Source organism: Zosterops lateralis (assembly GCF_965231275.1).
Source record: "Zosterops lateralis genome assembly, chromosome: 17".
NCBI classification, from domain to species: Eukaryota; Metazoa; Chordata; class Aves; order Passeriformes; family Zosteropidae; genus Zosterops; species Zosterops lateralis.
Genome location: NC_139777.1, coordinates 2,492,920 through 2,517,468, shown reverse-complemented (window position 1 = coordinate 2,517,468; position 24,549 = coordinate 2,492,920). Strand labels below are relative to the sequence as shown.

The 24,549-nt window shown below is 42.0% G+C and overlaps 1 protein-coding gene across 1 annotated transcript in view; it reads right to left on the bottom strand.

Annotated features, from left to right (window-relative positions):
- Nucleotides 1-4,921: 4,921 nt before the first annotated feature.
- Nucleotides 4,922-24,549, bottom strand: part of SBNO1 (strawberry notch homolog 1) — a 31,313-nt gene continuing 11,685 nt past the window's right edge. The window contains exons 7-32 of the mRNA XM_083873680.1: nucleotides 23,612-23,772; nucleotides 22,529-22,662; nucleotides 22,294-22,384; nucleotides 21,193-21,354; nucleotides 20,542-20,677; nucleotides 20,356-20,461; nucleotides 19,037-19,190; nucleotides 18,765-18,947; nucleotides 18,463-18,560; nucleotides 17,653-17,804; nucleotides 16,928-17,125; nucleotides 16,480-16,650; nucleotides 16,222-16,391; nucleotides 15,336-15,467; nucleotides 14,105-14,240; nucleotides 13,578-13,690; nucleotides 13,406-13,477; nucleotides 12,853-12,952; nucleotides 12,265-12,339; nucleotides 11,863-12,009; nucleotides 11,690-11,784; nucleotides 11,471-11,563; nucleotides 10,928-11,065; nucleotides 10,372-10,448; nucleotides 9,503-9,696; nucleotides 4,922-8,655 (exon numbers count right to left, since the gene is read on the bottom strand). Coding sequence (XP_083729806.1) covers nucleotides 8,513-8,655; nucleotides 9,503-9,696; nucleotides 10,372-10,448; nucleotides 10,928-11,065; nucleotides 11,471-11,563; nucleotides 11,690-11,784; nucleotides 11,863-12,009; nucleotides 12,265-12,339; nucleotides 12,853-12,952; nucleotides 13,406-13,477; nucleotides 13,578-13,690; nucleotides 14,105-14,240; nucleotides 15,336-15,467; nucleotides 16,222-16,391; nucleotides 16,480-16,650; nucleotides 16,928-17,125; nucleotides 17,653-17,804; nucleotides 18,463-18,560; nucleotides 18,765-18,947; nucleotides 19,037-19,190; nucleotides 20,356-20,461; nucleotides 20,542-20,677; nucleotides 21,193-21,354; nucleotides 22,294-22,384; nucleotides 22,529-22,662; nucleotides 23,612-23,772 — 3,431 coding nt within the window. The 3' untranslated portion in view covers nucleotides 4,922-8,512. The remainder of the gene's footprint in view (nucleotides 8,656-9,502; nucleotides 9,697-10,371; nucleotides 10,449-10,927; nucleotides 11,066-11,470; nucleotides 11,564-11,689; nucleotides 11,785-11,862; nucleotides 12,010-12,264; nucleotides 12,340-12,852; nucleotides 12,953-13,405; nucleotides 13,478-13,577; nucleotides 13,691-14,104; nucleotides 14,241-15,335; nucleotides 15,468-16,221; nucleotides 16,392-16,479; nucleotides 16,651-16,927; nucleotides 17,126-17,652; nucleotides 17,805-18,462; nucleotides 18,561-18,764; nucleotides 18,948-19,036; nucleotides 19,191-20,355; nucleotides 20,462-20,541; nucleotides 20,678-21,192; nucleotides 21,355-22,293; nucleotides 22,385-22,528; nucleotides 22,663-23,611; nucleotides 23,773-24,549) is intronic.

Genomic DNA, 24,549 nt, shown 5'->3' with positions numbered 1-24,549 from the left:
CCCTCCCTCCCCGCGCTGCTGCGGGCCCGGGGCGGGGAATACCCCACCCTTGGCTGGGCCAGAGGAGCCTCCGAGACTCGCTCTCATCCCAGCCCTGTCTGGGAAAGCTCCTGAACCTGCTCTGCGTCTGGCAGCTCAGCAATCCAGGGACACATCGGGGTTAAGCCCCACAGAAAACCTCCTGAACACAAAGCAAGTGTAACCTGACCGGTGTCACATCCCTGAAACAAATAACCAGGAGCACAAACACCTCGGAGCCTCCTTGTAACACCAACCCGATGGGAGCATCCCTGATTGTTTTGTTACTGGTCATTGGAGCAAAGGAAGTGGAGGAGAGAGAGTGGAGGCAAAGCCCAGGGCTGGAAAATGGAAATGACTGTGAGGAAAGGAATGTGGAGCTTCACAACGACTCGGAGTTGGCAGGGGAGAGGAGGGCAGGGTGAAGGGGGAAGGAGGAGGTAAATCACGGTGACAGGACAGCAGAGTCTGGAGAGCCGCGGGTGGCACAGGGGCGGCCCCTGGGTGTCTGTGCCGGGCACACACAGCCCTGGGTGTCCCTGGGGGGCACACACAGCCCTGGGTGTCCCTGCCGGGCACACACAGCCCTGGGTGTCCCTGGGGGGCACACACAGCCCGGGGTGTCCCTGCCGGGGCCCTACAGCCCTGGGTGTCCCTGGGGGGCACACACAGCCCGGGGTGTCCCTGCCGGGCACACACAGCCCTGGGTGTCCCTGCCGGGCACACACAGCCCGGGGTGTCCCTGGGGAGCACACACAGCCCTGGGTGTCCCTGCCGGGCACACACAGCCCTGGGTGTCCCTGCTGGGCACGGCACCCCCTTCCCTGGCCAGCCCAGAGCCCAGACACAGCCTTTGCCAGGATGGGTCTAACACATCTGCCGAGCTCCTGCCCCAGGACACTGCTCAGAGCACGAGGAGAGCCCTGAAATCTCTTGCCAAGGTGTCTGTGTGTGAGGACCATTGATGTGAATGCCCAGCCCTGGGAGAATGTGGGTGCAGAGTCTTCCAGTGCCAATTCCTTCTCTCCCACTGCCAATTCCCTCTCCCAGTGGAGGCAGTGGGACAGGGTGATGCTAAACACAAAATATTTTTAGCGAGCCAAACCATCAAACTCTGCCTAAACCTCTACCTGAGGAGCGACAGCAGCCTCCTGTCCTAAAACCCTGCCTAAAAAACCCTTTCTTCCCTTTACAAAACACAAAAAGGGGCGGCCGTGGGGTCCCCCAGCTCTCCTGGAGGGGACACACTGGGGAGGTGGCAGATGCTGCAGCCTGGCGGGGACCTCGCTGTCCCCCCGCCCTCCCTGTGCTCAGAGAGGGAGGGACCATCCCGGCTGTGAAGGATTTACAGCCCTGGCAGACGGCGGTGACAGGCGATGGCTCGGCCGGGAATTCAAACAGCGCAGGGAGAGGCCGAGCCTCGCCAGGGATCAAACACCGCGGGGGAACCACGAGCCCCAGGCTGAGCCCCAGGCCCCAGAGGGGCTGCAGAGGCCGGGCTGGGCTGTGGTGCCCTCTCCCCTCTCCGGGAGCTCCTGGAACTGGGATGGGCTTTTCTCTGGACACAGGGAAGGGAGGAAAGCAGCGCTGTGCTCAATCCCACCCCGGGGGGCAGACAGGGGGGTGTGTGTGGCTCAGCAGCCTGAGCTGGGGGCAGCAGAACCTGAGGCCCCTCACTAAAGCAGGAGCTGTCCCAGGGAACATCCCCATCCCAAACTCTGCCCTGTCCCAAAGCCCAGGTTCCCCACACAGAGAGGTAAATCTGGGATTTGTGCAGACCAGCTGCAGGCTCACACAGTCACTGTTCCATTCTCCACCTTTATATTCCCCCCAAATAACCCCAAGGCAGACCTTGCCCAGGGGGGATTCAATCACTGACACCCTGGTTTAGGATTTAACTCACTCTGCCTAAGCTGATACACAGCTCTGCTCCCTGCCCTGCAATTCATTGTGCATTTAGCAGGCAAAGTCGGTTCTTCCACTTTATAAACGTGGAAGGAACACACAAACCAGACGTGGAGTTCCAAAGGAAGGAGCTGCCAGGTCCAGAGCTGCCTCGCTGGCATTTTTAAGGTGTATTATTTACATGCTGGAAAGGAGCCAACCAAAACCTCTCTTAAGAAAATTTTTTTTCCCTTACTTACAGAACAAAGTCTTACTGCTTTGTGAAAATGAATAATTAAATTCTGAGGTTTGGGCATCTTCATTTATTGCTGAGATCTTGGCATCATCACTTTCCCATATTTGGGGAAAATGAGAATAAAAGTCGATGTTAGATGATGTACTAAACTAAGATTAGTCTGTTTACCCCAGACTAACTCTTTGAATAAAGGAGAACTTTTTTCATATTTTGCATAAAATATGCATAAAATATGAAGTTGATACTTTCCAATCTTGATACAGTTTTTATAAACCCTCCTCTCTTTTTTAAGCCCAACACAATTAGCACTTTTGAGAATGTTCTGAGTCTGCTCTTAACTACCAATAAAAACATTTTAATTAACCAGTGACATTAACCAGGTGAAGTGCCAGGATTCGAGTGGATTGAAGGAAAAGCTGTTTGGATCAGTAGGACATGACTTCTGCTGGTCTGAGGGATCCTAAAATGGTGTGACAATGAGTGTTTTTAATGGCTGTAGTTGTGTTGCTGAAAGGCATTTCCAGCATCTCCGTGGGCAAGTTCCAGAACAGAAAATTAAAAGGGGAAAGAAAAAAAAAAATCCCTAAGTAGCAATCAGCTTATTTAATATTTTTTTAGGAAAAAAAAAAGAGCTGAGTTGAGAGTCCATCATGTTTCAGTTTGTCATTTTTTGGGGGTATAAATCTTTCTAAGCACTGCTGGTGTTTTACTGCCAGGCACTTCAAGTCCTCCTGCTCTGGGGACATTTGGTGCAGACAGGACACAGCAGAACCCCAGGCTGCAGGATGGAGCCTTTCAGCTTGGCAAAGGATCCCATTAGGGCAGGCAATAAAAACACCTCACACAACTCGGCTGAAATCCTACGTGGCTTTGGGATTCTGTCACCTGAATCCAAAGGTGGAGACTGAACAAGAACTAACAGCAAAGCCCTACTCAAAAAAAATCAGTGTATCCTTTGTGCAGAGGCAGATTCCCAGTGAGTTATTGCAGGGCTGGGGGACAGGGAAGGTGCCGAGGCAGCAAACACCCACCTCCAATAAAACCCAATATGTCAATGACTGAAAAATAAATCAAATTACTTGGCAAATAAAAATGTGATTCTGTGACTGCAAGGAAGCTGGCATTTTCCTGGTTATCTTCTCCAAGCCAGGAAGGAGAGACATAAATATGTATGGCAGCAGAAATGGCAGCAGAAATGTCTCTTTATCCTTCCCAGTACAAATTAAGTGTGGGAAAACTACTCCTCCACACAGGCCCTTCACTGAAGTGATGCCCTAAGCACAGATAAGTTCAGAGACACCAACCAAAGTCAGCTCTTACAAAATAAAATATAACACAACGTTGGTTCAGGTATTGACACTGCAGGACATGGCTTAAATGTGAATATACTTCTGTATTTTGGTTTAGCTGCCTGTTTTAAGAGCACCAAATGCTTGGCTTTGAGCTTCCACACCGACATTTCAGCATCCTTCACACACAGGCTGCCACAGAATCCTGAGTGTTGCTTCAGGACACAGCAGGAAAAATTTCTTCCACGAGTTTTAGCATCAGCTCAACCCCGTCCACTTCCTATTCTTGAATCTTAGTGGTGCCTCAAACCTCTTTCATTCAAAAATTATTTTTGGGCCAATAAAGAAACAATGAAGTGGAAGTTCTCTCCAGGTTTTTAAATCTCTTCAGCACAACCTGCCTGCAGCTGTTGGAAGTTGGGCTGTGAAACAGCCCCTTACAGCCTTCTCTTGGCTGTTTTTGTCTTTAAGAAGAGAATTGCTGCTTTTCAAACTTATTTTATACCCAAAGCAGCTCCCAGGGAGCCTCAAGGTTCCCCGGGGTGGTGCATTACTTTGTTCCTCCCGCCAGCCCCACCAAGGAACCAAAGGCTGCAGCTGCCAGCGCTGACACCACCACCCTCCTCAGCCCTCAACGTTCCCCCTTTAAAGCTCACAGCGACCACAGAAACTACCAGAAGTATTTTGTTGCTATTTGCAGCTGCACGCTTCTCGCCCTGGCTCCTGGTCAGCAGCGTTGGCAAATCAGTGAATTCAGGGAACAACTGCACGGCCACAGTCCCTCCCTGCAGCTGGGGAAGGGCCAAAGCCACGGGACAGCTGCTGGAGGCTCCAGGGCTAATTAAGAGACAAGCAATTAATGGGATTTCTTACCCACCTCCGACTTGGATAGAAATATAGTATTTTTTACCTGGCAAGTAAAAATCTGCACTTTTTTTTTTTTTTCCCCCAAGGTAAGAAAGTTTCGTTACGTTCATTTTGCACATTTAGATATGACAGGGAGCTCAAAGTTTTCCCTGGAAAATACTACAACTGATATCTTTCCTACTCTCAGTCACTGCCATTCTAGAGCCCTTTTAAGACAGTTCACATTTAATATAAAAGCAGTAATAGACTTTGATATGTTAGAACTTAGTTCTAGAACTCTGATTTTTGGAGCTCACTGAACACACAGCTGGAGATACCAGCAAGTGGAAGAAAATAAAAATGTTTCTAGGATTAAAGCTCAGGTTTTGAAATACTGAAAAGGCTGAAGGAAACAATCTGCGTGAAAACTCAAATATTTGTTTCTGTGATGCAGGCACTTAAGAAGTGAACATGCATCACTGAAAGACACTGGGTCCATTTCTCTCAAGGGAATTGCATTTTACACTAAAAATACAGAATAAACCCACAGAGCATTAAAAGGATCACGGCAGACAGACAACAGGGTTTTGGGGAAAAAAAATGATGACAACACATAACATCTACAATGTACACACACACACCCTGGAAGGTTTATATATGCTCTATATATATTTCAAAGTACACACGAGCTGCCCATGTGGCAGGTTGAGAAAATAGGAATACATCTTGGGAAGGTCATGAAGGAAAAAAAAAAAAACACAGAGGAAAACAAAGAGTTATTTACATTCAATAATTCAGTAGCCTTTAACACCTCTATATACAAACAGGCTCTATTTATGTACAGACTGCGCTGGGAGCCGAGTGAAGTTATTCCAAACACAAAAGAAAAATACAAAACCCCTTGATAATTCACTCCAACAAGCGTTTACAGGTTGCAGAGATTTCTTCATTTACAAAGAAAATACTACACATGGAACAGAGAACTCGCGTCTTTGGGGAACTTGAAGTCCTCAGCAGAGGTGTGTGCTCCCAATGAACCACACAGCCAGTGGGAAAAGTGGAACATTTGCAGTGCAAGGAGGTTTTGAGGGGTTTATAATTGCATTTATCATGCCAGACATATGTTAATTATGAAACTAGTTAACAAGTCGTAATTTAGTTGCTGTCAAGGGACAGTTAGAAAAGAAAACTCAAAATCTGGGTTTTCAGTTCCCAAATCAAGTCAAATATGTACCTTCCTCTTCTGCTGCACAATTCCAAAATCCACACAGTACAGAGGTTGCTGCCATTTTACAGATGTCACTGCCCCTGCTACCAGAGCCTCCTGTCCTTTCTAAGTTTTATACCCATTTCAGATGTACAAAGCATTTTGTATTCCATTTTGTACAAAGCAGATCAATACCCCACAAGCAGGAAAATACAGAGACCACCGTTGCCTGGCCTGATAATTTATGATGCAATAATTGGTCTTTTTTTCCTCCCCAGGAGGATGTTTGTCTCACAGGCAGTGCTGCAAAGGGACACCACTCACTGTTCTTACCCCATCCAGGGTAATTTATATTCCCTTTCTCCTCAAGCTTTATCAGCAGCTCATGCAGGGAACAAATACCAAAATCCACAACCCAAGCACTGAGTAGGAATTTTCAAGAGAGAAAATGTTGCTGTGGCTTGAAGGCTGTTTTCTTTTTTTCGATGTTAACTTTCAAGATGTGACAACAGTCCAGAGCCGTGGCTGCAGCTGTGTTAGTAAGTGGATGGCAAAGCCAAGGCAGTGATAGTGCAGGAGCAGGCAAAGAAGAGCAAGTAGAGGAATGGATTTCTGGAACAGTTTTTAGGGATCTTGGAAGTACTATCAGCTTTTCTCCCCTCCAGGGGACACAAGTCCAGTTAAAGGAAGTTTAAAAGGTTGAAGCATAACAGTGTGGTTTGCTCATCAATACAGGGTCTATCAGATTTGCTCATCCCAACAATCAAAGTGAGCACACCAGGCTGAGAAGAGCACTTAGGAACTGAATGTATTTAAATCATTATTTAAAAAAAAAAAATTAAAAATCACTAATTGTGAATCTACCACTTCCAGAACTATTTTACTGAGGATCAAGACCTAAAATGTTAGGTCACCATCTCAGATGGCAGAAGTTTCTCCAGCAAACAAGAATTAAGCAGCAGAGACAGGGCAGTCTACACAGAGCCTGCCTTTACTGGCAGTTTGGTTTGCTGTCTGCTGCAGTAGTAATCTGTCAACACACTCCTCAAAATCCCAGCCCTGCTCCTGGAATGGGTGCCAAACACAGCCCCTGGTGGGTACAGAACACAGAACAGCCTCCCCCACACTCTGTGCTCTACAGTTTGCCAGGGCATCATCACTCTCAGTGCCGACAGTGCTCAGGCTCCCTTCCTCTGCTCCCAGCAGACTGGAGATCCCCCAACAAAGAGAAGCTGCATTCCAGGTATTTACAGAGGTGCAGCAGGACAGGGGAGCTGAGGATTTATTCCAGATCTGCATTTCCAGTCATCCCAAGCATGAGCAGGGGATTCTTCCCTCCTGACCAGTTCAGGCTGGGGCTGAGGGAAGTGGGCAAACTTCCCTGCCAAGGAGGAGGTCAGTGACCAGGAGTGTTAAGCAGTAATTCCATAAAGGAATCCCCTTCAGCCTCACCTGTGGGACTTCAGCCCTGCTTTTTCTGACCTTTGAGTGGCTCACCAAGTGCTTCAGAGGTGCCACACCTGCAGCCATCCTGCTCTGGAACTGAGCCTTCCTTAAAACACACACAGAGGTTTAGACAGAGTTTAGTTCTTGCCTCATTAGTGAGTTCAGCCGAGAGATTTGGGCTGCAAGACAGAAGCCTGGTTAGAGCAGCCTGGAACATGCCAAGTCCTGTCCAATTCCAATTGTACAGACTTGTTAGTTTTTTTTGGAATATGGTGATTGCCTAAACAAGACTCCACTTCTTGTTAGTACAATAACTTTTATTTGACATCTACAAGATCATTATCTTGTAGTTTTTTGGACAGGTTTATACAATCTCAATTTTTCAATAGTGCAACCTGTGCAAGCAAGAAATGACAAACATTGTCCTTCACTTTCTTATAAACATCTACTATTATAGGCAAAACAAAACTTACCCATATTATAGATAAGTGACTATTCACATTTGTACATTACAATTTCTTTTAAACAGCTCCAGATAAACTCTACAATGTCTTACAACATATTAAACATAACAGAAACAGCACATACAGAGCGGAACCCTCAAGTGTTTCCCATTCTCTAATTTACAGCTCAAGTAAGGTTTCATCTTACAAGTGACAAATTAAATTACGTTAATGAAGTAAAAAATATAAGATTGTATGCGAGATGGAAGTGAATTTGCACTTAAGTTTCCATAACCACCTCAGATTAAGGAAATGCTTCAATTTAAGGAAAAACAGGCATCCAGCCATCTTTGCAGTACACATTAGGAATACCATTAATACATTAAAAATGAACTAATTTTAATTTAAGATGTTTATCACAAAAAGAACATGTTGTAGACTCAAATATATAACTCCCAGGAGAGAACCAGAAAAAATGCAACACCTGGGTATAAACACTATAAAAATGCAATAACCAATGCTGTACAACTAAGATTGTGTTTCTCTCTGAACTCCTGTCTCGTGTGTTTATGCTGTCCATGCCCGTTTCCAAAGACATGCACTGTCAAACAGAAACTGGGAAGGAACCTGAATGCATGATGTGCAACCTCTAGGTTTCATGCTTTTATAAACTCAAATTGAAGAGAGAGAAAAACCCAATATATATTTTCTATATATATACTCAATACATGCATTCGAGATCTCCCACAGCAATGGCATCGATGCACTGCGTTAAACCCTGAGCACTGTATGACAAGATAAAAATAAAGCCTGCCTGGGGATTTTCAAGCATTTTCAAACAAATTGTGGTTTGTAGCTTAAAAGGCCAAAAGTAAAAGCAAACAGGAAGCACTACAGAGAGCATAAGGAAAGACAGATGCACCACCATAAACAGCTGCTGGCTTTCAGTTCTACCAACCTTTTTAAGATCTCTTTATTCCCAAAGTATTCGAGACACAACTGAACTGAAAAAGTTATATTTCTTTGGAATCTGTCCCTGATTTTTTTTTTTTTATATGCAAGTGATATGCTTTTACAGCCTTTTCCTCAAAACACCAAAGTCAACACCTGTAGCTTGTCCTCTCTATGCGTTGTTGAGGTTGGTGATGCTCTGGGGGTGGTGCTGCTGCCAGATCTGCTGCTGCTGCACTGCCAACTGCTGCGACTGGTCAGACGTCGACAGGAGGTTCACGAGGGGCGACACACAATTTGCAGGAATGATCAAACCTGGGAACGGCAACACATCAATGCTTTCATCATAAAAACGCCATCGGTTGTGGTCATTAAGACCTCAGGCTGATGATTTCGGCCTTTAATTTATGCAATACTCAATAGTGACTGTTCTGGTGTCAAGCCTAATCAGCACAGCCACGAGTTCTGCTCCTCAGTCCTTCACATCCTTTAGGTTGTGAAGCAGGAGAAAAAAGTCCCCTTTTCGCCTGACAATAAAATTTATTCTCATGTTACCTGCTGTCATGAGAAGTCAGCTATTTTTGCTTTTCTAGTCTCACAGAAGTTACTTCACCATGAAAGTTTAAACACAGAAAAATCTAATTCCCAACATCCTACAACACTGGTACTAGAGAGGAGGAGCTGCCATGATATTGGTATATCCGCAGGAAATTCACATTTAACAAAACATTTGGAGAGTTTGGTTTCTGAGGTCCCTGTTTTGAGAGTTTCACTATAGGGTTTAGTGAAGAAACAATCATCTTGAAGCCATTCTGCACACTTCCAGTAGCTCAAAAAACATGAAAACTGTTATTTAAATGGCTTATTATTGATTGCCAAAAGTGGGGGAAAAAGTGGAGCCATTATGATATCAAAGAACCTTGGCTGAAGCAGGCTGTGCATGACATTTTTACTGCAGTAAACCCAAAGAACTGAGATTAAGTGTTCCAAAGCCTGGCTGAAAAAGAAACCTGCCTCAATATATTGTATTGTAGAAGATTTCTACAGCTACACTTCTGTCCCTCCACAGAAGACAAGCCTGCCTGCTTTAAACATTTTTACCCAAACTGAAGCACTCAGCCTCTGCCCCCAGGTGCAGCAGAGGAGCAGCCCAGGCACCCACCTACGATCCTCTGCCCGTCCTCTGTCCTCAGGCGAACGATTTGCATTTTGACGTTGGTGCCGCTGACGGAGGCCAGGACTCCCTCCACCTTTGTCCACACGCTCAGCACGGAGCCACACAGCACGTAGTAGGTCCTGCAGCGCAGCCCCACCTCACACACCAGCCCCAGGCCTGCCTTCTTGCAGTTGCCTCTCCTGCAGACACAGGGAAAAGCTTTCAAAACCGTTCTGCAAGCAAAATATCTAATTTAATTAAAAATGAGACCTGTGGTTATTTAATGTGTGTTCAGAGATGAACATGGGCTGCACACACACAAAGGGAAGGATACTTTGAGCACAGGTAAGGTTGGCCTAGTTAAGCCCCCATGTACAAAATGCACAGAGCTTTCAGTCAAAGATACCATCACTGAGGTCACCTGAGAGCTGGAGGATGTTACAGGACACTGGTACCTGATCAGGGTATCTCAGAAGCTCCAATATTAATCTGAAACTTGTACCAGTTATGCAGTTCCTCAGGAACTCAGCCATCAGCTCAGTTCAGACACACAGGAGCAGCAGAGGAACAGTTGTTTCTGACATCTTTAAACATTTCCCCCCCAATAACATTTGAAATATCAGATTACAAACACAGAACAGATTAAGACACTTCAAGCTACTCCTGAGTCACTGTGAGTGTAATTTATACATTAACATTCATCTCATGTACTAGGACTTTAGGACAAGTGCAAGCTCCATGTTTTCACTCACAAGTTGGGTCATTTCACTGGTCATGGGGTAATTTGCCTTACACAAGAAATAAAAGGCTTTACAGGAAGGACAGAAGAACAGGAGCAGTGATAAACCAGCACAAGTTAAAGCACAAGCACTGACCAGTAGGCATGGGTGCAGGTGTCTGCAGAGGAGTTGTACTGCTCCAGCCAGTGTGGCAGAGCATCCTCAGAGGGTACCTGCAAGAGTCATCCAGAGTGGGAATGAAGTAAAACACATCAAAACTTACATAGGATATAAAACAATTTAGTCATTATCACAAGAAAGGAGGGACTACCAGCATCAGGATGGTATAGAGAGGTACAGCATTCTACATTATAATAATTTCAAACTACACAGCAGAACCTCAGAGCTTTTTCAATAATCCACCTGATCTGATTTTCCTTAAGTTCTTGCAAATTCAACACGTGCTAGACCCTAAGGAACCTCATTTTTTATTACCACACCACAGATAATTTATATTCAGAAAAAAGTTCAGAAATGGATATAGGAATCCCAAAATCATGTATCCCTGCTTAAAAAGAGCCAAATAAAAGCTCTGCTCTGGAGAAAGAAGCCTACTTTTTGACTTGTCAAAATTATACATTAAAAAAAAAAAAAGCTCTTATAATTCTTTTCAAACTTTTCTAAGTTAAAACCAAGCATAACTAATGATTACCTTCTTATATTTCTTTTTCAGGTCTGCACATGTTTCTAGTTTGAGTTGTTTCCCAGTATTTGGTCTGTATATCAAAAAAAGCTTCTTTTTAGGATTCACTTCTTTTACTAGAATTGCTGTTTTCTTGTTATTTCTTATCTGGAAAAAAAAAAAAAAAAAAAGCCAAACATAAACCAAAAACTTCCTAAATTAAAACACAATGAAAGTATCTGCTTAAGTGATTCCATACTGTGTTCTTTACAGAGTAATAGTACAACCAAGGACAGTAATACACCTTTAGAACACAGTAATCCAATTAACCTCACAGTGAAACCATAAAGTTTCCTGGTGTAGGTTTAAATAAGAGCTATGAATTTGGGCTCATATTCCTATCAGGAAATATCCTTAAGAGGGAAAAGGAAGAATTTCATACTCAGTGTTAAAAAAAACCCTAAAATTAATTTTAATGTAAGACTCAATGTATTTTGCAGAACTGAACAAGTAAGTTTTTCAGCTTAGTCCCCAAAACCTCTGAACACAATCCAAGAGACAGAAGAATCTTACCTGTAGTGACAAATAAAATCCATCATCTGGGCCTGTCTGTTCTGCCCACATCTTTGTTGCTTCATCCCAAGACATTCCTCTCTCCACACTGATCTACAAGAGAGCAGTGCAGGGGTATTTGAGTGGGACTTTAAAATCTTACACAGGAACTGAGCATGTTGTAAAAACTTTCTGGCAAAAGTTATCAGCTCCTAGAGAGATGATACAGGATTAACTTACTGTGTACAGCTCTACATGTCCAGAGGTAGAATATCCAGGAGTTAAAAACTTCTTAACATCTGCCTTCCTCACTTTCTCATCCCCAGAGCCCAAATCTGAAAAGGAAAGCAGAGTTTCATCCTGTTGCTCTGTTCTCACTGAAATTCAAGGGCACTGTGAAATGATTTGCTCACCTAAGATGCCCATGTCGTATCTTCCATTCTTTTTAGCATTTTGAATAACTGCATTTAACGTGTCAGAGAAGTACTGGAACAAAGCATTCTGCTGATGGACTTCCATACCAAGGATTCGATTCAGAAATTTCCCTATATTGTTGTAATCTTAAAAAAAGAGTAAGAAATACATGTATTAGGTCAAAGATTAAACTTGATAACCACAAGTCCTCAATCAGTATTCAAAGACTCTTACAAACACTATTTAAATACATTCTTTCAGAAATGCAGAAAACATTAAATTCTTTCAAAAAAATATTACTTTTTAGATAGTTACAAGTTCAGTTCTGCTGCTGGGAATCCACTGTCATGACATAAGATGCTCCCAGGGACATTTTACAGATACATTGAACACCCAGGTACCTTTATCCAGAGTCAGTATTCCAGATCTGTCTTCTACATTTATCAAACCTACGCCAATCAATCCCTGACGAACATCTAGGAAAGAGAAAGAAGTTAAATCAGAGCTGCTCTGCCATCTAAAAATAACCCAGTGAAGTAACAGCTTGTTTAGCCACAGGATCTGATTCCAAAGCCTCTGACACCCCTCACTTCCCATTACTTGCAGTTTTTACCTAACACATCAATAAGCAAGACACAGTTTTGCCTTCTGTCCCTGCAGGAAGCACAGGCAGGGGAAACACACCAATGGCACTGTGCAGGAGAGCAGTTCCAACAGGTAATGGGAAAATGAAGATAAAAATCTGTTTATAAAACACTGGCCAAGCAGATACAGAACATTCCTGACGCTGAGAGTTCACAGATCTGGTTTCATGTGTGAACTTCAACATTCAAGCAATGTGCACAGACTCTCACTGGGCGTTCACTCCCATCTGTCCCAGCTGATCATTTCAAATTGTAACAATGTTTTACAGCTCTAACAGCATTTCCATTTCCCACACACTGGAGAAGGATCAAAAGGCAGCTATCACAGCCAGTGCATTATCTTACCTTTGAAGAAGTCTCCAGGAAAATCAGGAGGAGGTGAGACCATTGGGGAGTCCAAGTTCACAATGGATTTCATAACAATCTCCAGAGCATTTCTGCCATACTGTGTAAGAAAAAAAAAATTACTCTATCAATGTCATCCAGTGTTTGTGCCTCAGCCCCAGGCACATATGGTTTAACAGGTATTTGTAATTCACAATGAAAAGCTTTTCTCTGCAATAGTGAAGGGAATTGTTTATCACTTTTATGTAGTGTACTTTACAACTGAAAACACCCCAGTCTTCATTTTTAATTAGAACTGCCAAATTAATCTTTCATTGTGGCTTAAAGGACACACACCATTTACTTGAGACTTTGATTGTTTGCAAGAGCAGAAAAGTGATTTCCACACGTGTGTTCTACATGGCTTCACAAACAGAATTATGGGTTACAGAAAGAGGCCTCAATCAGAAAGTGATACAGTTAAAGGTGAGGGATGGAGAGGAACCTTCCTCAACAGGTCATTTGTGGAATAAACACCACAGCATGAGTTCTCCAACACAAACAGAATTGGTACCTTGTTGTCAAAGTTGAATCTGCTGAGGTCTCGAGTTTCTGTGGCCCTTCTGTCCCCGTGGGTGAGGGCTCCCTGTAAAGACACATCATTGTCATTAAAAACAACTTTTAACAGAAAGAAATCTAACTTGCATTTTCTCAAAGGAAGGATCAGGCTTCTTGAAACATCTTACCAAACTCTCCAGTCTTTTTGCAACTATAGATGCAAATCTCTGCTCTCCTGCCAGTTCAGAAATGAGGAACACATACTCTGGAGCAGTCACTTGGTTGGATCTATGAGTTCTTCCTGGATAATTAAGTAGAACGATGTATATTATTAGATAAATTTTACTTTACTGAATACTTCTAATAAAACATGAACTGCGAAGAGCGAGGAAAAATGGTAAAACTTAATCCTGCTTAAAATTAGTTCCTGCTGTAATACAGCAAACAGAAGGTAGCACAGAGATACTCTAAAAGTTGTGGCAACTTCTATAAAGACACTTCATATGTGAATGAAACTAAAGCTGCAGCCTAGGCTGGTTTGTGAGGTTTCAACACGATTAGCCACGACCACAGATAAAGCTGATTCTGTTCATGGCTACAAGAGACTGGAGGGGTCCTAAGGAGGTTGCCTACTCAATCTGATTTTCCTTGTTGGCAGGAAGCTCAGTCACTGTGCCTGAGCCTGCTGGGTAAGGACACACAGAGAGTGATTTACCAAACTGCTGGATTGCTCTGTCTGCGCTCCAGGGCAGCTCCAGGGTCATGTGAACCCTCCTCCTCTGGTTCTTGGCCCTGCGGTCTGCTTGCAGTGAGATACCAGAGCTGGCAGCCTCGGAGATGATGGCAATGTTCTTTGATTGAGAAAAGAGATATCAGTTAGCAATAAATCCAAGATCAAGAGTCAGTTTCCAAAAAAGAAACCTCGTTTTACATCTATTACCAAACATGGGTCTGGAATGGTTTCACTGTTACTCATGAGGCAGAGGGAGGCAGCAAAGGTGTGGCTTTCTGTATCAGAGTTTGAAATGCTAATGAACTTTCCTGAGTGAAAGGAGGGGGTTTTGCTTTACTTTTCAACAACTCTCTGTACAAACAAAGACTTGCCATCCCAGAGGAAAGGTTTCCCCTTCCTGACACTTTCCCTTCAAAAGGAAAAGGGGAGGGACACAGACTTGCTCCAATAGCAAACCACAGAAAAGACAAAACGTTGCTGCTGGTGCTGTACAAGGAAGAGGATCCAGCCATTCCAGTGCCTGAATGCATTTGCCTTGAAAGAATGTAAATGTTTGGACTGTGCACAAGTCACTTACAGGAACCCTCAAGTGTCACAAGGGACCACACAAGTTCCATGCACAGTGACATTTACTCCATTTGCCCTCTTGTGGCAGCACGGCCCAAGTGAATCACTGGGAAGGGCTTTCCCCCTCTCCTTCTTTTATCAGATGCAATTCTACCATGATTCAGGTCAGGATTTTCTTTCAGAGGGTAATATAAAGGGCAGAAGCCACCACTCCTCCCAGTGTTACTTCTCAATCTTTGTTAAAAGGCCCCACCTTTTCCCTTCACTCCTCACTAAGTTTTCATACAGTGGTCTTCTCCATTTCCCAATTTATTTATTTCCTCTTGGAAGGGGAGGTGCACAGTGACCCAGATCAATGAATCAGACATGAATTACAAATCTGCCTTTTAAACTCGTATTGTTTTACAAAACCAGCTTAAAGGTGCCAGCTTTCAGTTTGGCACATGGGTGCACACCAAGCCCAGGCCTCTGAGGTCACCCAAACTACAGCCTGACCTTTAAACACACTGGTTTAAAAAACAAAACAGCAGCAAACTGAAAGCGCTTCTTAACCAGTACTTACAGTCCTTGCAAGCCACTGGTGAATAGTTTAGAGTTACTATGGCATCTAGCACATTTGCCTACAGTCTATCCCTTCAAGGATTACCTTATCTCCATCCATGAACCTCTGCTTTTCTGTGATGTTCAGGATTTCCACGGGCACGTCGAGTTCAGACCTGGACTCGTAGGAGATGCTGCCGTCGTCATTGCTCACCACTCTCCCCTTGCGCCCTGTCATCTTTGGGAGGGGACACAGGCTCAGTGTGGCAAAAAACCTTCCCAAAAAAACCCAAAACCTCCCCAGCACCAAAAGCTCCAAGCACTATCATTTATCCCACATTAAAATCCTCAGTAGCTTACTCCAAGTGCAAAACTACATGAAAGAACCTGGGATATTTTTTGGCTGATGCCATTATCTGCTATGTGGAACATGACAGAGCAAATCTTTGTAGAAATAATGTTGTATTATGCTACTGTTCATAAGGGATTTACCAGCAGCAGTAAAAAATAAACTAAACAGACAGCTTAGGCTGTCATTGATTTTAACAGGGTCTTTTAAATCACACTGATGCTGCTACTTGATAGAGACAGGTAGCCTAAAGACATGTTTCTGAAGTTATTGAGAGATTAATTAATCAGGCTTTTCATTAACACATAAAGGTTCTTAATCTCCACTGCCTTGGAGGATGAACTACAGCTCCTGTCTGTTTAACACACATCAACAGCAAATTGACTACAGCCAGTCAAAGAAACAGACAAAGTAAAACAAAAGAGAAACTGCTGTGATTTACCCAACTAGAAACTACCAAATGTCAAACAATGTTCACCCACTGAGAGCTCCCCCTATATTCTAACACAATCTTCAAGTTTCTCTTTCATTCAGAGCCATCAGCAGAGTAACCTCTGCTCTCATTCCTGAGATCACTGTCTAAAACTGATAAACAATCTCTTTAAAAACATACTTCTTTTTCTATATGTGAACACCAGCCTACCTCTGCAACATTTTCAGGACCACCCAGTTCATCTATAAGCTCATCCAGTGTGTTAGGTGGAAGATCTTCAGCCAGCTTTTCCAGTTTATCCAGCAGCTCTTTTTTCATTTGTTGGGCCCTTTCAACAGCATCCTGACTCGTTACAAAGCTGCTGTTTGTGTTACTGTTTGCTGAAAGTTAAGAAAGACTCTTTGAGATTTAGAATTTTATTGCCTAACTGCTAGGAAATGAATCAACATCAAAGAAAGTTGCTCTTACCAGACGTGTTGGTACTAGAAGTGGTGGTTCCAACAGTGGAAGTGAAACAGCTGGGTCGTTTGGATCCCAGACCAGAGGCTAGTAAGGCACTTTGAATAGAATCTGGGTCTATGCTTTTCTTCTTTTTCTTCTCTTTATTTTTTTTATGCTCTTTTCTGATCAACCAGGGATCTGAAGTTAAAGGAAAGTTTCAAACATTTACTAAGCAGCCATCCATCCCTCTGAAACAAATATATTCTCATTGCATCAAGTGACTTAGAAAAGTCTGAATTCCAGTGTACAAAAAACTAATTCAAGTTTTATATTCTACTAATTGCAGTCTCACTGGAACTAAATTATATGCTTATTAAACACTTATCTGTGGCTCAATGAAATGTTTGGGAAGACTTTCTGCTTACTCTCTGCAAATACAGTTACTTGCTTGATGAAACACTTAAGACTGTCTTACCATCTTCATCATCTTCACTGGATTCATCTCTGAATGGGTTGAAGTCATCATCGTCTCCAGAACTCAAAAATTTGGAGCTCTCATTGTCACTTTCTTCATTGTCTGAAGCATCAGACTCGCTTTCACTCTCATCAGAGCTGCTCCCAGCAAGGCCACCTGTTTTGCGGGCTTTTTTGGCTTCTCTGCTTATTTCCTCACCTAATTCCATCACCCCAGAAGAAAAAGAAGTTAGTTTTAATCTTGTAATCTACACACTTTGAGGTCTGTTTTGCCATATAAACTAAAAAAATATTCAACTTTTGAAAACAGAACTATTGAAAAGAATCTAAATTTTAAGCAAGACCTCTCTCACAAGTTTTATGATCACCTATTTTAAGATAATCAGTTTGGGAAAGGGGTGCTATTAGGCTTCTCTTCATTAAGCCTCGAGATAAAAAAAGTTACTTGAGTGACCACATCAGGAAGTGGTCTGGCACAAGCAAGACATTTTGGGATATGGTCCCATAGCAGATCAACCCAATTCTGAGCAAAATTAACTAAAATTTACAGGTTATACTGCTTCAGCAGCAATGGCAATCTCTAACAGCCTTAAGAGATCTGCAATACATTCTCTTTCATGGATGACTGTACAGATATTTCCTTTTTCCCCCCCACAAAGTTCACTCTCAGGCAGCTCTGAAGTTGCCATTTTCACTGTGGCATCAGTGTAGGAATTTAAGCCTTACCTTTTCGTTTCTTTACTTTATTCTCCTTGCAAGGGCTGTCTCGGGGTGAATTGTTATTACTTTGAGCAGTCAGGTCAATTCCCAACAAGCTAAACAGCTTCTTCCTGTCAGGAGCTGGAAAGTGCTTTTCGATAAGAGACTGCAATACTCCTCTGTTTAAGAAAAAAGGGTTGCTCAGTGGAATTTGCATTTATTTAAAGTACAAACTTGTAACATTTAACAGCTTGCTTGACTTCTCTGAAGAATGACTCCTTGTGAGTGTAGTTGGGCACTCTCTGTATTATCATCCACATTACTGGATCTGTCACCTCCTTAAAAGTAGGAGGCATTTCTTTTACAGCACTGTTAGAACTTGTTAAATTTGTTTCTGGTAACAAGTGGTTTTGCTACTGCCATTTTTTATTGCTCAATTTAAATAAAAGATTAAGTTAATGCATTAAGATCTTTAGCAAGGCAGCCTTGGGATTGGCTCTGGTCCACCTGATCAAAGAGGGAAGTCATGGCCTGTAACTTGCTCTGGTATAAATGCAGCACACACCTGGCAGGTCTCCCCGTCCTCCCAGTTTGAGGGGAACAGTCTGAGCTGTTCACACCTGAAAACATCAGTTTGGAATGCCAGGAGAAGCAGGAGCTAACCACTGCCTCACCTGAGCAGTGCTGCCAGATTTTAGACACAGGCAGCTTCAGTAAAGGATTCCCAACTTGTGCCCTGATGAACATTTGACACACGGAAGGACAAAAGACTAAACACACACTTTAAGCTGGATAAAGGCTAGTTTTGTAAAGAACAGTTTTAAAATTCAGTCTTACTTTGCTGTAGAAACAAAATCATTCAGCTCCCCACCACCTTCCTCCAAAGCTTCCAATGTTCTTGCTTCTCCTGTTGACTGCAGGCCAATGACAACGCACTGAAGGACAAATGAACAGCAGACACTGTCACTATCACTGAGCTGTAAGTTTATTTTGCCTGAATTTCTGCTCTTTAGATACCATTAAGTACAAAAGTATGTTCCTAGTATGGCTGAAAATATTTGTATTGTATATATAAAAAAATTAATCTAATAGCTTTACATTTAAGACCAATGTTTAAAAATAAGTCTCGATCAACTTACTTTGCCATTCTTGATTTCCTCCCGAGCCAGCTGCACCACCCTCTTCACCTTTGAGGCTATGCAAAGGTACTTGAAAAACCTCTGGTGAGCTGACCAGAACTGACCCCACATGGATTTTTTCATGCGCTGCTCGGCGTCGATGAGATCGGCCGCTTGCTGAAACCTCTCTCGAGCACTGACCCACTAAACAAGAAAAGGAGCATTCAAATTTCAACCAAACTTCAACCTCTCAGAACTCTACTGAGAAAGCAGGTTTAAAAAGGGGTTCTTACCAGTTTCACAGATTTATTGTACATTTTAACGTACTCCTGTGAGAGCAGAACTTCGTCGATTTTGAAAGTTACACCTGAAAAACTCAACTGTCTGGCTATGTACATTCCTCTCAGCTTCATATCCATAGCAACTATTTCCATGGCACCAACACCTCTAAAATAAAGGAACAATTTAAGTCCATATTAGAATTTTCAAAAGCAAGGATTTGTTAAAAAATGCCTCAAAGCACAACCCCAAATACTTTAGAAAAAAAACAGCTTAGGAATGTGAAGGAATATGTTTTTGAAATAATTTAAAATTATGTCTTTACATAAAACTGTATCCCTGACTTGTAAATATTAAGTGTATCCCAAGAGGTAAAACTGAGTTACTTTTTTCCCAATGACCTACAATGGATTAGGAGACAATACTTATAAATTGTAACTGGATAATAAAGTTAGTCCAAATATTAGCAAATTCTAATTATATAAACTAATGATTTAAAATAACACCAACCATCCTAAGTTATTCAGATTCGTGCTGATATGAAAATTATTTAATTAGTAAGTAACTTCAGTTTTCTTCAACAGCAAACACACCTGGAGAGCACAGAAGTCACCTGGCAAAACAGCTGACTGCTACTCACAGGCTTGGGGCTCTAACTTCATTACTGCTTATTTGAAATGCACCCAGTAATGAAGTGCAGAGTCCAGGAAAAACACACATCATGTAGAGATGGTAAACAAGATGGATCTTCAGCCCATCCATTGTGGCATTCTGAAGTGCTCAAAGTTCTTTTTGAGTAGGCAAAGCAAGATGTTCACCTAGCACAGAATGCAGCAGCAGCAGCGTTTTCTACTGACCCCTCACATTTAGTATTATTAGTATGTTCTGAAACACCAAGTGCCTTGAAACAGCACAAAGAATTTCCCTGAACTGGGTTCTTATGCCAGTAAGTACAAGATTTCCTCCTGGTTAAATTGCCTAAGATGAATGCATAAACATTAGAGGCCTTCTACAAATAGTGAGCCATTAAACTCACTGAACATACTCACTACAATACAGGGTGTTTTTATGGGGAGCAACAATGTATTTTGCTTTCCTAAACACCCACATTTTTGAGAGGCCTTTTTTCCCAGAAAGCTTTTAAAGCTCTCAAAATTTTCTGTGAATAAAGGAAACATATTTTTCACCACTTATGATAAATTACATTTCTGCTAGATTTAGAAGCAGAGTTCTTAGTGTGACAGGACATGTTTGCAAAGGACTAGAGAGTGAAGACAAGGAATTGGGGAGCACAGCCAGCCACAACCTTGTGCATTCTTGCTGGAAATTTTACCTTCTTTCAACAGCCTGAATAAAATCACTGAATTCCCTAAATGGAGTTCCTTCACCCCATATTCCAAGGCGGTTCATATATGCCATGTTTCTTGGCTCAGATGCACCTGAAAAAGAGAAACATAAATCTGTACCAGTGCCAGCAAAACCATCCAGAGACATTTCATACAAACCCAGCAGTACATACCTGTGGCACTGGCATAAACAACCCTGGCTTTTGGAAGTTTATTTTGAAGTTCCAATACAGCCAGACCTGTTTTTGTTGGTTTTGATGAACCAACAGGACACAGATTCTTTGCTTTGTGACACTCGTCAAATACGATCTGAGCTGTAATTAAGGAAAAACTTTGTCCCACAAATTTATAGAATGAGGAGCTAGAATAGAAGACAAGAAAACCTACTACTTACAAGAGGGGACAGGTGGAAATGGTAAACTCAAGACATTAGTCATTTTAACTAAAAATCTTAAAAAAAATATTTAGATAATAAATATTTAAGAACAAAATTGCCAAAACTTGAGTTCTTGAAAATGCTAGTGCTACTCTAAATATATATTTAAATAAGTCTGTAAAAAATATCAGTGTAAAGTTAAGGATAGTAGTTTAATTTTATAGGTTTGATATTGAAAAAAACCAGAAACTTCACTCTTATACCAGAGTTGTGTGGCACCAAGTTGATGGTAATATGTTTGGCACAAAGTTTGTAAAACTGCAAGTGTAATGTCAGAGCATGCACACAACTGATTGCCATTACAAATAAAGAATTCCTAAAAATCTATGAAGATATAAGTGTAAATAGCAATTTGGTTATAATCAAATGACTTCCAGAAAAAGGATACAACTCCATCAAAGTCTTCACCACACCAGTGAAGAAGCTGCTTTAATCTGGTTTTGTATTTCCCACCAGACTGACTTTCCCCAATGAGAGATGAATAGGTAGCAAAGATGACACCTTTCTTCACACTTCCATTATGCTTGGAAGAAATCTTCCCATACTTGAACTGCAATAAATAAAAAAATTACAGAAATTAATCAAAAGATACCCCTCCTCAATCCCACCTACCAGATGATGAAGGGATGCTGGTGGTTTTAAGCTTAAAGGTGTGAACACTTGGAGCCACCTATAACCCCACATCATGATCAGGGCACAGCTGATGAAAATGTGGTTAAGGGCTTATACAGGGCCTTACTTAAACACAGACTTAAGGAAGACAATCTGAGGCTTCAAAAGCTTAGCAGCCACATTCTTTGGCTACACGGTGTCCTTAGTTTAAATACAAATGAGATTTTAGTTTCAATGTATCCCTCTAAGAGCCAATACCTCAAGTGTATTTACAGTTGCTACCATGAATAATGATTTCTAAAGCCTTATTTTAGGAACTAAGAATTCACAAAGCAAAAATACCAACTTAAACCAAACTTTTAAGTGCAGTGAATTCAACCAGTAACCACTCTTCACAATTTAAGCAGCAAATCCAGAGCAGAGGCAGTGTCTCCAAAAATAACTGCACACACCACTGCTGCTTTAATAAATCACTGAGCAAGTCTATTATCCAAGTATTACACATAAAATGCATTACATATAAAATGTGCACTGAGAGATAGAAAGGAAAAAATTCAAATGCTACAAAGCTTTAAAGATGTAAAGAATATTTCAACTTCTACAAAATACTCTACTAGTAGTGTCAGTAGTGGCTTGAAGTGTAATTTAAAGAAAAAAAAAAAAATTAAAGACTTAATCCTACAAGGGGCCTATTTACATGATTAGCTTGAAGCTCTATGTGGTTCTTAGTAAGATTTAGGCCTGTCAGACAAGACCTAGACAGCAAATTTATTGAAATTAGTTCATTCTTGCTCTCAAAACAGTCAACATGCACAACTCGTCACACAAGCGTACCTAAGGGTTTGCCTCAACTGTACATAGTAAAAAGTTTCCACACCTTGTTTAATGAATGCACCAATATGTTTTTTGCTCCAATATCTCTCAAATCTCTTTCAGCGTCGTATTTCAGATCGTTTGACACGCTGAACCTGAAGATACAAAACAAAGTATATTTTGTAAGTTATAGCAGGTCAAAAGGCAGTTGCTGGAACATTTGTCAGAAAACAGATGACCCTGAATTTAAGTCATAGAGTCACTGGAGTGTCTGCTCTAACAAATCCTGACACACTTACCAGACTGCTCTTTTTCTGCCTAACAAGTAATTTTCATAGATTATTCCAGCTATGGTCCTTCCTTTTCCTACACCAGCACCATCACCTATCAAGAATCCAGCTCTGTCTCCATTGGGCAGGAATGTTTCATGTTGCTGTAGGAGAAAGAACAAAAAACTTGTACCCATTCTCCAGAACACATCACAGGGGATTGTCAGAAAAGAGCAAACATAAGAAACATCCTATTGCAGGAGATCAGTGGTCCAAGCAAATTCCTGGAAGCAGGAAGAGGGGATTTTATTTAGGGAGAACACAGCATCCCAACTGCATTGTGTGATCCATTCTCTCCTATCTTCCCTTTCCACCCAGAACTGCTCCAAATATCTGTTCAATATTTTGTGCCTTTTCCTAACCACTGATAGGCACCTGTACAACCTTTGGTAGCAGCAAGACCCAGACACCCACACCCTGTGGAATGCAGTATTCTGAATCTACCCATTTTAAACCAATCTTCTGTCAGCATCCCAGGTTCTGCTTTGCTCTTGGTTTTGTGTGGTATCATTCACTTCTGTATTATCTTAACCCTGATTTCATTCCCATTCCTTTCTCTCCTTTCCAGCCCCAGCCAGTCTCATTTCACGAGGCGACTTTTCCCTCCTGTGACCATTTTATTTGTCCTCTAACTCCACTGCCTCCCTCCCCAGCACACACATCTGGGGTGAGCACACTGAAGTCTAACCCAGCAGCAAAATAACACCCAGTCCTGTTCTCTAGTCCCTTCTCAAGGATGTCAAACAGGCCTGGCTTTCTCAGCCTGCTGCTACTGCAGCCATTAAATTATTTCAGAGAAATAAAAATGACTAACACGTTCTAAGACAGTTAAGAGATCAGTATCATGGAAGTGGTTTAGAGGAAGTTTTGCTGGGTGTATTACCTCACATTTATCTGAGCTGAAGCTCACCTGCCATCTTCTAATGCAACTCAAACCTTTAAGCTCTTATTATTTTATCTCCTTGTAAAACTGACATAGCTGCACTTGTCAGATTGTAGTTTTTCTCCTTAAATTCTCTGTTAGCTTTTAAGCTGTGCTGATGTCTGGCATACCTGGGCTGCATAAGTGATTGCTTCGAGCTGCAAAGCTGACAACCAGCCACTGTCAATTGTTTCCTCTGATATTGATGTTTGGTACCACACATCAGGAGGAGTCACACTGGATAACGAGCTGGTTTCCACTACTGGGTCAGGATGACGTAGACCAATTTTTACTGGTGGAGAAAGAAGGGGAAAGAAGGCAGAAGATGAAAACAAACTACAGAGTTTTGTTGCTGCAGCACAAGTTATTATATTTACCCAAACAATTTACAATTGTGATTGCAAAGGCTGAACTCGACGATGAGTATGTTTCATTGCAACAATCTGTCAAGTGTTAAACTGCATTGCATATGAAGGAGCACATTAATCTGAATTTATAACTGCAATCTTAACTTTGTCTTCTCACCACCTTCCCACAATTTTTATGAGATTAGATAAAATTCACTTTACAGAAAATTAAAGTATTTGTGTATTTGACTTGTTTGAGAAAAAACAGTCTGAACCTTGTCTTTTCAAAAAGGCCAGAAGCAGCCTCAGGATGCCAGAATCACAAAAGCAACATTCTTCTCACTATTTATAAAGTGCCATTTTTAAGCAGAATGAGAGGAGAAAATATTTAGAACAGACATCGTTTAATTGCTGACAGATCTCATCAGGAACAATAAAAATTAACCACTTAGCTACAAACTCCCTGCAAAATTTTTGCCTTGCTTTTACAGCAGGTCACTTAGCAAACAGGGTAACAGCTTGTTGTCAATGGGTACAACAAAGAAAAGAGAAAAAAGAGGAGATGGCAATTGACAGCAGTAAAAGATTCATTCAAAAACCAACCAAGAGCCAGTTCTAAGTAGTCAGCCAGGAACAATGCAGGAAGAATGTACTTAGGGTGATTTCACACCAAAAGACTCAAACTAGATTCCTAAGTGTAGCAGTGAGCACTGAATTCCTTT